This window comes from Oncorhynchus gorbuscha, unplaced genomic scaffold (assembly GCF_021184085.1).
Source record: "Oncorhynchus gorbuscha isolate QuinsamMale2020 ecotype Even-year unplaced genomic scaffold, OgorEven_v1.0 Un_scaffold_1423, whole genome shotgun sequence".
Taxonomy (NCBI): domain Eukaryota; kingdom Metazoa; phylum Chordata; class Actinopteri; order Salmoniformes; family Salmonidae; genus Oncorhynchus; species Oncorhynchus gorbuscha.
In genome coordinates this window covers 1-12,198 of record NW_025746206.1, presented here as the reverse complement: position 1 = coordinate 12,198, position 12,198 = coordinate 1, and the positions used below count along the sequence as shown (strand labels likewise).

The window sequence follows — 12,198 nt, the reverse complement described above, 5'->3', positions numbered from 1 at the left end:
TGGCAGAGATCATTAAGATCCATAAGGCCTCAGACGTAGGTGAGTCCATCCTGGACCCTGTGTGTTAATGTCTGTGTTTAACCATGTGGAACCCTAACCCTTCTGTGTGTTAATGTCTGTGTTTAACCATGTGGAACCCTAACCCTTCTCTGTGTTAATGTCTGTGTTTAACCATGTGGAACCCTAACCCTTCTCTGTGTGTTAATGTCTGTGTTTAACCATGGGGAACTCTGACCCTTCTGTGTGTTAATGTCTGTGTTTAACCATGTGGATGTTGGGAACCCTAACCCTTCTCTGTGTTAATGTCTGTGTTTAACCATGGGGAACCCTAACCCTTCTCTGTGTGTTAATGTCTGTGTTTAACCAGGGGGAACCCTAACCCTTCTGTGTGTGTTACTGTCTGTGTTTAACCATGTGGATGTGTGGAACCCTAACCCTTCTCTGTGTGTTAATGTCTGTGTTTAACCATGTGGATGTTGGGAACCCTAACCCTTCTGTGTGTTAATATCTGTGTTTAACCATGTGGATGTTGGGAACCCCAACCCTTCTCTGTGTGTGTTACTGTCTGTGTTTAACCATGGGGAACTCTAACCCTTCTGTGTGTTAATATCTGTGTTTAACCATGTGGATGTTGGGAACCCCAACCCTTCTCTGTGTGTGTTACTGTCTGTGTTTAACCATGGGGAACCCTAACCCTTCTCTGTGTTAATGTCGGTGTTTAACCATGGGGAACCCTAACCCTTCTCTGTGTGTTAATGTCTGTGTTTAACCAGGGGGAACCCTAACCCTTCTGTGTGTGTTACTGTCTGTGTTTAACCATGTGGATGTGTGGAACCCTAACCCTTCTCTGTGTGTTAATGTCTGTGTTTAACCATGGGGAACCCTAACCCTTCTGTGTGTTAATGTCTGTGTTTAACCATGGGGAACCCTAACCCTTCTCTGTGTGTTAATGTCTGTGTTTAACCATGGGGAACCCTAACCCTTCTGTGTGTTAATGTCTGTGTTAAACCATGGGGAACCCTAACCCTTTGATGTGTTAATGTCTGTGTTTAACCATGGGGAACCCTAACCCTTCTGTGTGTTAATGTCTGTGTTTAACTATGGGGAACCCTAACCCTTCTCTGTGTTAATGTCGGTGTTTAACCATGGGGAACCCTAACCCTTCTCTGTGTGTTAATGTCTGTGTTTAACCAGGGGGAACCCTAACCCTTCTGTGTGTTAATGTCTGTGTTTAACCATGTGGAACCCTAACCCTTCTGTGTGTTAATGTCTGTGTTTAACCATGTGGAACCCTAACCCTTCTCTGTGTGTTAATGTCTGTGTTTAACCATGTGGAACCCTAAACCTTCTCTGTGTGTTAATGTCTGTGTTTAACCATGTGGAACCCTAAACCTTCTCTGTGTGTTATTGTCTGTGTTTAACCATGTGGATATTGGGAACCCTAAACCTTCTGTGTGTTAATGTCTGTGTTTAACCATGGGGAACCCTAACCCTTCTGTGTGTTAATGTCTGTGTTTAACCATGTGGAACCCTAAACCTTCTCTGTGTGTTAATGTCTGTGTTTAACCATGTGGAACCCTAACCCTTCTGTGTGTTAATGTCTGTGTTTAACTATGGGGAACCCTAACCCTTCTGTGTGTTAATGTCTGTGTTTAACTATGGGGAACCCTAACCATTCTGTGTGTTAATGTCTGTGTTTAACCATGGGGAACCCTAACCCTTCTGTGTGTTAATGTCTGTGTTTAACTATGGGGAACCCTAACCCTTCTGTGTGTTAATGTCTGTGTTTAACCATGGGGAACCCTAACCCTTCTGTGTGTTAATGTCTGTGTTTAACCATGGGGAACCCTAACCCTTCTGTGTGTTAATGTCTGTGTTTAACCATGTGGAACCCTAACCCTTCTGTGTGTTAATGTCTGTGTTTAACTATGGGGAACCCTAACCCTTCTGTGTGTTAATGTCTGTGTTTAACTATGGGGAACCCTAACCATTCTGTGTGTTAATGTCTGTGTATAACCATGGGGAACCCTAACCCTTCTGTGTGTTAATGTCTGTGTTTAACTATGGGGAACCCTAACCCTTCTGTGTGTTAATGTCTGTGTTTAACCATGGGGAACCCTAACCCTTCTGTGTGTTAATGTCTGTGTTTAACCATGGGGAACCCTAACCCTTCTGTGTGTTAATGTCTGTGTTTAACCATGTGGAACCCTAACCCTTCTCTGTGTGTTAATGTCTGTGTTTAACCATGTGGAACCCTAAACCTTCTCTGTGTGTTATTGTCTGTGTTTAACCATGTGGATATTGGGAACCCTAACCCTTCTGTGTGTTAATGTCTGTGTTTAACCATGGGGAACCCTAACCCTTCTGTGTGTTAATGTCTGTGTTTAACCATGTGGAACCCTAAACCTTCTCTGTGTGTTAATGTCTGTGTTTAACCATGTGGAACCCTAACCCTTCTGTGTGTTAATGTCTGTGTTTAACTATGGGGAACCCTAACCCTTCTGTGTGTTAATGTCTGTGTTTAACTATGGGGAACCCTAACCATTCTGTGTGTTAATGTCTGTGTTTAACCATGGGGAACCCTAACCCTTCTGTGTGTTAATGTCTGTGTTTAACCATGGGGAACCCTAACCCTTCTGTGTGTTAATGTCTGTGTTTAACCATGTGGATGTTGGGAACCCTAACCCTTCTGTGTGTTAATGTCTGTGTTTAACCATGTGGAACCCTAACCCTTCTGTGTGTTAATGTCTGTGTTTAACCTTGGGGAACTCTAACCCTTCTGTGTGTTAATGTCTGTGTTTAACCATGTGGAACCCTAAACCTTCTCTGTGTGTTAATGTCTGTGTTTAACCATGTGGAACCCTAACCCTTCTGTGTGTTAATGTCTGTGTTTAACCATGGGGAACCCTAACCCTTCTGTGTGTTAATGTCTGTGTTTAACCATGGGGAACACTAACCCTTCTGTGTGTTAATGTCTGTGTTTAGCCATGTGGATGTTGGGAACCCTAACCCTTTGATGTGTTAATGTCTGTGTTTAACCATGGGGAACCCTAACCCTTCTGTGTGTTAATGTCTGTGTTTAACCATGTGGAACCCTAAACCTTCTCTGTGTGTTAATGTCTGTGTTTAACCATGTGGAACCCTAACCCTTCTGTGTGTTAATGTCTGTGTTTAACCATGGGGAACCCTAACCCTTCTGTGTGTTAATGTCTGTGTTTAACTATGGGGAACCCTAACCCTTCTGTGTGTTAATGTCTGTGTTTAACCATGGGGAACCCTAACCCTTCTGTGTGTTAATGTCTGTGTTTAACCATGGGGCACCCTAACCCTTCTGTGTGTTAATGTCTGTGTTTAACCATGTGGATGTTGGGAACCCTAACCCTTCTGTGTGTTAATGTCTGTGTTTAACCATGGGGAACCCTAACCATTCTGTGTGTTAATGTCTGTGTTTAACCATGGGGAACTCTAACCCTTCTGTGTGTTAATGTCTGTGTTTAACCATGTGGATGTGGGGAACCCTAACACTTCTCTGTTTCTCAGTGCCTTTCAGAGAGAGCCCTTCCTATTCCTCAAAGCGCCGACGTCTGGGTGGGGCCAATAACGTTGGTGTGTGTGGCTCATCATCTCCCCGTTATCTGATTCGCTCAGCCAGCGACAACGCTCTGGAAAGCCCCGCCTCTTCTTCCCCCGGCCCCTCCCTCCACAGCCTGGAGAACACAAACACTTCCAACCGGCAGGCAGACACACACAGCCTTCGCAGACAGACACGGCGCCTCAGGTACACACACAGCCTTCGCAGACAGACACGGCACCTCAGGTACACAGACAGCCTTCGCAGACAGACACGGTGCCTCAGGTACACACAGCCTTCGCAGACAGACACGGTGCCTCAGGTACACACAGCCTTCGCAGACAGACATGGTGCCTCAGGTACACACAGCCTTTGCAGACAGACACGGCGCCTCAGGTACACAGACAGCCTTCGCAGACAGACACGGCGCCTCAGGTACACACACAGCCTTCGCAGACAGACACGGTGCCTCAGGTACACACACAGCCTTCGCAGACAGACACGGCACCTCAGGTACACACACAGCCTTCGCAGACAGACACGGCGCCTCAGGTACACACACAGCCTTCGCAGACAGACACGGCGCCTCAGGTACACAGACAGCCTTCGCAGACAGACACGGCGCCTCAGGTACACACACAGCCTTCGCAGACAGACACGGCGCCTCAGGTACACACACAGACACACACAGACAGACCGACCGACAGAGACACACAGACAGACAGGCAGACAGGCAGACAGGCAGACAGACACACTGACGTATACACACACACACAGGCAGACAGACAGGCAGACAGGCAGACAGGCAGACAGACACATAGACACATAGACACACAGACGTATACACACACAAAGGCAGACAGACAGAGATACACACCTGCCTGAGTGCTTGTGTGTGTATGTCTGTCTGTCCGTGCTTGTGTGTGTATGTCTGTGTGTCCATGCTTATGTGTGTGTATATCTGTGTGTGCGCGTGCGTGTGTGTTTTCATGTGTGTTTGTATAGCCCGAGTGGCAGGCTACAGAGGACCCCAGCCCGCCCCATCTCCCCCAGCCCAGTGCAGCATGGGAAACGTAGGCTGTACAGCGCCGTGCCGGGAGGACGTTCATCGCTACCCGCTCTCACACACCGCAGGGCCCCGGAGAGATCAGCCTGCATCGTGGGGAGAGGGTCAAAGGTCAGACACTCCTCTCTCTCCAATCAGCTGTCTTTCCACACTGTCCAATTTGCTGTCTCCTCCTCACTGTCCAATCAGTTGTTAGAGGAACCAGCAGACAGGGACAGGGTTAGAGGAACTAACAGACAGGGAACTAACAGACAGGGTTAGAGGAATTAACATACAGGGAACCAACAGACAGGGAACAAACAGACAGACAGGATTAGAGGAACCAACAGACAGGGTTAGAGGAACTAACAGACAGGGTTAGAGGAACTAACAGACAGGGTTAGAGGAACTAACAGACAGGGAACCAACAGACAGGGTTAGAGGAACTAACAGACAGGGTTAGAGGAACTAACAGACAGGGAACTAACAGACAGGGTTAGAGGAACCAACAGACAGGGAACTAACAGACAGGGTTAGAGGTACTAACAGGCAGGGTTAGAGGAACTAACAGACAGGGTTAGAGGAACTAACAGACAGGGTTAGAGGATCTAACAGACAGGATTAGAGGTACTAACAGACAGGGTTAGAGGAACCAACAGACAGGGAACTAACAGACAGGGTTAGAGGTACTAACAGACAGGGTTAGAGGAACCAACAGATAGGGAACTAACAGACAGGGTTAGAGGAACTAACAGACAGGGAACTAACAGACAGGGTTAGAGGAACTAACAGACAGGGAACTAACAGACAGGGTTAGAGGAACTAACAGACAGGGAACTAACAGACAGGGTTAGAGGAACTAACAGACAGAGGAACTAACAGACAGGGTTAGAGGAACTAACAGACAGGGTTAGAGGAACCAACAGACAGGGAACTAACAGACAGGGTTAGAGGAACTAACAGACAGGGTTAGAGGAACCAACAGACAGGGAACTAACAGACAGGGTTAGAGGAACTAACAGACAGGGTTAGAGGAACCAACAGACAGGGTTAGAGGAACCAACAGACAGGGAACTAACAGACAGGGTTCGAGAAACCAACAGACAGGGAACTAACAGACAGGGTTAGAGGAACTAACAGACAGGGTTAGAGGAACTATCAGACAGGGTTAGAGGAACTACGGGACAGGGAACTAACAGACAGGGTTAGAGGAACTAACAGACAGGGTTAGAGGAACCAACAGACAGGGTTAGAGGAACTAACAAACAGGGTTAGAGGAACTAACAGACGGGGTTATAGGTACTAACAGACAGGGTTAGAGGTACTAACAGACAGGGTTAGAGGAACTTACAGACAGGGTTAGAGGAACTAACAGACAGGGTTAGAGGAACCAACAGACAGGGTTAGAGGAACTAACAGACAGGGTTAGAGGAACTAACAGACAGGGTTAGAGGAACTAACAGACAGGGTTAGAGGAACTAACAGACAGGGAACTAACAGACAGGGTTAGAGGAACTAACAGACAGGGTTAGAGGAACCAACAGACAGGGAACTAACAGACAGGGTTAGAGGAACCAACAGACAGGGAACTAACAGACAGGGTTAGAGGAACTAACAGACAGGGAACTAACAGACAGGGTTAGAGGAACTAACAGACAGGGAACTAACAGACAGGGTTAGAGGAACTAACAGACAGGGAACTAACAGACAGGGTTAGAGGAACTAACAGACAGAGGAACTAACAGACAGGGTTAGAGGAACTAACAGACAGGGTTAGAGGAACTAACAGACAGGGAACTAACAGACAGGGTTAGAGGAACTAACAGACAGGGTTAGAGGAACCAACAGACAGGGAACTAACAGACAGGGTTAGAGGAACTAACAGACAGGGAACTAACAGACAGGGTTAGAGGAACTAACAGACAGGGTTAGAGGAACTAACAGACAGGGTTAGAGGAACTAACAGACAGGGTTAGAGGAACCAACAGACAGGGAACTAACAGACAGGGTTAGAGGAACTAACAGACAGGGTTAGAGGAACTAACAGACAGGGAACTAACAGACAGGGTTAGAGGAACTAACAGACAGGGTTAGAGGAACCAACAGACAGGGTTAGAGGAACCAGGAACTAACAGACAGGGAACTAACAGACAGGGTTAGAGGAACAACAGACAGGGAACTAACAGACAGGGTTAGAGGAACTAACAGACAGGGTTTAGACAGGGAACTAACAGACAGGGTTAGAGGAACTAACAGACAGGGTTAGAGGAACTAACAGACAGGGTTAGAGGAACTAACAAACAGGGTTAGAGGAACTAACAGACAGGGTTAGAGGAACTAACAGACAGGGTTAGAGGAACTAACAGACAGGGTTAGAGGAACTTACAGACAGGGTTAGAGGAACTAACAGACAGGGTTAGAGGAACCAACAGACAGGGTTAGAGGAACTAACAGACAGGGTTAGAGGAACTAACAGACAGGGTTAGAGGAACTAACAGACAGGGAACTAACAGACAGGGTTAGAGGAACTAACAGACAGGGTTAGAGGAACCAACAGACAGGGAACTAACAGACAGGGTTAGAGGAACCAACAGACAGGGAACTAACAGACAGGGTTAGAAGAACTAACAGACAGGGTTAGAGGAACCAACAGCCAGGAAACTAACAGACAGGGTTCGAGGAACCAACAGACAGGGAACTAACAGACAGGGTTAGAGGAACTATCAGACAGGGTTAGAGGAACTACGGGACAGGGAACTAACAGACAGGGTTAGAGGAACTAACAGACAGGGTTAGAGGAACTAACAGACAGGGTTAGAGGAAACAACAGACAGGGTTAGAGGAACTAACAGACAGGGAACTAACAGACAGGGTTAGAGGAACTAACAGACAGGGAACTAACAGACAGGGTTAGAGGAACTAACAGACAGGGTTAGAGGAACCAACAGACAGGGAACTAACAGACAGGGAACTAACAGACAGGGTTAGAGGAACTAACAGACAGGGTTAGAGGTACTAACAGACAGGGTTAGAAGAACTAACAGACAGGGTTAGAGGAACCAACAGCCAGGAAACTAACAGACAGGGTTCGAGGAACCAACAGACAGGGAACTAACAGACAGGGTTAGAGGAACTAACAGACAGGGTTAGAGGAACTATCAGACAGGGTTAGAGGAACTACGGGACAGGGAACTAACAGACAGGGTTAGAGGAACTAACAGACAGGGTTAGAGGAACTAACAGACAGGGTTAGAGGAACCAACAGACAGGGTTAGAGGAACTAACAGACAGGGAACTAACAGACAGGGTTAGAGGAACTAACAGACAGGGAACTAACAGACAGGGTTAGAGGAACTAACAGACAGGGTTAGAGGAACCAACAGACAGGGAACTAACAGACAGGGAACTAACAGACAGGGTTAGAGGAACTAACAGACAGGGTTAGAGGTACTAACAGACAGGGTTAGAGGAACTAACAGACAGGGTTAGAGGAACTAACAGACAGGGAACTAACAGACAGGGTTAGAGGAACTAACAGACAGGGAATTAACAGACAGGGAACTAACAGACAGACAGGATTAGAGGAACTAACAGACAGGGTTAGAGGTCCTAACAGACAGGGTTAGAGGAACCAACAGACAGGGAACTAACAGACAGGGTTAGAGGAACTAACAGACAGGGTTAGAGGTACTAACAGACAGGGTTAGAGGAACCAACAGACAGGGAACTAACAGACAGGGTTAGAGGAACTAACAGACAGGGTTAGAGGTACTAACAGACAGGGTTAGAGGTACTAACAGACAGGGTTAGAGGAACTAACAGACAGGGTTAGAGGAACTAACAGACAGGGTTAGAGGAACTAACAGACAGGGAATTAACAGACAGGGAACTAACAGACAGACAGGATTAGAGGAACTAACAGACAGGGTTAGAGGAACCAAAAGACAGGGTTAGAGGAACTAACAAACAGGGTTAGAGGAACTAACAGACAGGGTTATAGGTACTAACAGACAGGGTTAGAGGTACTAACAGACAGGGTTAGAGGAACTTACAGACAGGGTTAGAGGAACTAACAGACAGGGTTAGAGGAACCAACAGACAGGGTTAGAGGAACTAACAGACAGGGTTAGAGGAACTAACAGACAGGGTTAGAGGAACTAACAGACAGGGAACTAACAGACAGGGTTAGAGGAACCAACAGCCAGGAAACTAACAGACAGGGTTCGAGGAACCAACAGACAGGGAACTAACAGACAGGGTTAGAGGAACTAACAGACAGGGTTAGAGGAACTACGGGACAGGGAACTAACAGACAGGGTTAGAGGAACTAACAGACAGGGTTAGAGGAACTAACAGACAGGGTTAGAGGAACCAACAGACAGGGTTAGAGGAACTAACAGACAGGGAACTAACAGACAGGGTTAGAGGAACTAACAGACAGGGAACTAACAGACAGGGTTAGAGGAACCAACAGACAGGGAACTAACAGACAGGGAACTAACAGACAGGATTAGAGGAACTAACAGACAGGGTTAGAGGTACTAACAGACAGGGTTAGAGGAACTAACAGACAGGGTTAGAGGAACTAACAGACAGGGTTAGAGGAACTAACAGACAGGGAACTAACAGACAGGGTTAGAGGAACTAACAGACAGGGTTAGAGGAACTAACAGACAGGGAATTAACAGACAGGGAACTAACAGACAGACAGGATTAGAGGAACTAACAGACAGGGAACTAACAGACAGGGTTAGAGGAACCAACAGACAGGGAACTAACAGACAGGGTTAGAGGAACTAACAGACAGGGTTAGAGGTACTAACAGACAGGGTTAGAGGAACCAACAGACAGGGAACTAACAGACAGGGTTAGAGGAACTAACAGACAGGGTTAGAGGTACTAACAGACAGGGTTAGAGGAACCAACAGACAGGGTTAGAGGTACTAACAGACAGGGTTAGAGGAACCAACAGACAGTGAACTAACAGACAGGGTTAGAGGAACTAACAGACAGGGTTAGAGGAACTAACAGACAGGGGTAGAGGAACTAACAGACAGGGAACTAACAGACAGGGTTAGAGGTACTAACAGCAGGGTTAGAGGAACTAACAAACAGGGAACTAACAGACAGGGTTAGAGGTACTAACAGACAGGGTTAGAGGAAGTAACAGACAGGGTTAGAGGAACTAACAGACAGGGTTAGAGGAACTAACAGACAGGGAACTAACAGACAGGGTTAGAGGAACTAACAGACAGGGTTAGAGGAACTAACAGACAGGGAACTAACAGACAGGGTTAGAGGAACCAACAGACAGGGAACTAACAGACAGGGTTAGAGGAACCAACAGACAGGGAACTAACAGACAGGGTTAGAGGAACCAACAGACAGGGAACTAACAGACAGGGTTAGAGGAACAGGGTTAGAGGAACTAACAGACAGGGTTAGAGGAACTAACAGACAGGGAACTAACAGACAGGGTTAGAGGAACTAACAGACAGGGTTAGAGGAACTAACAGACAGGGTTAGAGGAACTAACAGACAGGGTTAGAGGAACCAACAGACAGGGAACTAACAGACAGGGAACTAACAGACAGGGTTAGAGGAACTAACAGACAGGGTTAGAGGAACTAACAGGTACTAACAGACAGGGTTAGAGGAACTAACAGACAGGGTTAGAGGAACTAACAACAGCCAGGAAACTAACAGACAGGGTTAACAGACAGGGTTAGAGGAACCAACAGACAGGGGAACTAACAGACAGGGTTAGAGGAACTAACAGACAGGGTTAGAGGAACTAACAGACAGGGTTAGAGGAACTACGGGACAGGGAACTAACAGACAGGGTTAGAGGAACTAACAGACAGGGTTAGAGGAACTAACAGACAGGGTTAGAGGAACTAACAGACACAGGGTTAGAGGAACTAACAAACAGGGTTAGGGAACTAACAGACAGGGTTAGAGGAACTAACAAACAGGAACTAACAGACAGAGGAACTAACAGACAGGGTTAGAGGAACTAACAGACAGGGTTAGAGGAACTAACAACAGTTAGGGAACTAACAGGAACTAACAGACAGGGTTAGAGGAACTAACAGACAGGGTTAGAGGAACTAACAGACAGGGTTAGAGGAACTAACAGACAGGGAACTAACAGACAGGGTTAGAGGAACTAGAGGAACTAACAGACAGGGTTAGAGGAACTAACAAACAGGGTTAGAGGAACTAACAGACAGGGTTAGAGGAACTAACAGACAGGGTTAACAGACAGGGTTAGAGGAACTAACAGACAGGGTTAGAGGAACTAACAGACAGGGTTAGAGGTAACAGACAGGGTTAGAGGAACTAACAGACAGGGTTAGAGGAACCAACAGACAGGGAACTAACAGACAGGGTTAGAGGAACTAACAGACAGGGTTAGAGGAACTAACAGACAGGGTTAGAGGAACTAACAGACAGGGAACTAACAGACAGGGTTAGAGGAACTAACAGACAGGGTAACAGACAGGGTTAGAGGAACTACTAACAGACAGGGTTAGAGGAACTAACAGACAGGGTTAGAGGAACTAACAGACAGGGTTAGAGGAACTAACAGACAGGGTTAGAGGAACTAACAGACAGGGTTAACAGACAGGGAACTAACAGACAGACAGGGTTAGAGGAACTAACAGACAGGGTTAGAGGAACTAAAAGACAGGGTTAGAGGAACTAACAAACAGGGTTAGAGGAACTAACAGACAGGGTTAGAGGTACTAACAGACAGGGTTAGAACAGACTAACAGACAGGGTTAGAGGAACTAACAGACAGGGTTAGAGGAACTAACAGACAGGGTTAGAGGAACTAACAGACAGGGTTAGAGGAACTAACAGACAGGGGGTTAGAGGAACTAACAGACAGGGTTAGAGGAACTAACAGACAGGGAACTAACAGACAGGGTTAGAGGAACTAACAGACAGTTAGAGGAACTAACAGACAGGGTTAGAGGAACTAACAGACAGGGTTAGAGGAACTAACAGACAGGGGAGGAACTAACAGACAGGGTTAGAGGAACTAACAGACAGGGTTAGAGGAACTAACAGACAGGGTTAGAGGAACTAACAGACAGGGTTAGAGGAACTAACAGACAGGGTTAGAGGTACTAACAGACAGGGTTAGAGGAACCAACAGACAGGGTTAGAGGAACTAACAGACAGGGTTAGAGGAACCAACAGACAGGGTTAGAGGAACTAACAGACAGGGAACTAACAGACAGGGTTAGAGGAACTAACAGACAGGGAACTAACAGACAGGGTTAGAGGAACCAACAGACAGGGGAACTAACTAGACAGGGTTAGAGGAACTAACAGACAGGGTTAGAGGAACTAACAGACAGGGTTAGAGGAACTAACAGACAGGGAACTAACAGACAGGGTTAGAGGAACTAACAGACAGGGTTAGAGGAACTAACAAACAGGGTTAGAGGAACAGACAGGGTTAGAGGAACTAACAGACAGGGAACTAACAGACAGGGTTAGAGGAACTAACAGACAGGGTTAGAGGAACTAACAGACAGGGTTAGAGGAACTAACAGACAGGGAACTAACA

At 46.6% G+C, this 12,198-nt stretch overlaps 1 protein-coding gene across 1 annotated transcript in view; it reads left to right on the top strand.

Annotated features, from left to right (window-relative positions):
- The window catches only part of LOC124022782 (SH3 and multiple ankyrin repeat domains protein 3-like), a gene marked incomplete at its 3' end in the record, with an annotated part of 7,343 nt that extends 2,595 nt beyond the window's left edge, over window positions 1-4,748 (top strand). Inside the window, exons 2-4 of the mRNA XM_046337465.1 lie at window positions 7-39; window positions 3,541-3,778; window positions 4,577-4,748. Of these exons, the coding sequence (XP_046193421.1) occupies window positions 7-39; window positions 3,541-3,778; window positions 4,577-4,748 (443 nt within the window). The remainder of the gene's footprint in view (window positions 1-6; window positions 40-3,540; window positions 3,779-4,576) is intronic.
- Between the last annotated feature and the right edge of the window lie 7,450 nt (window positions 4,749-12,198).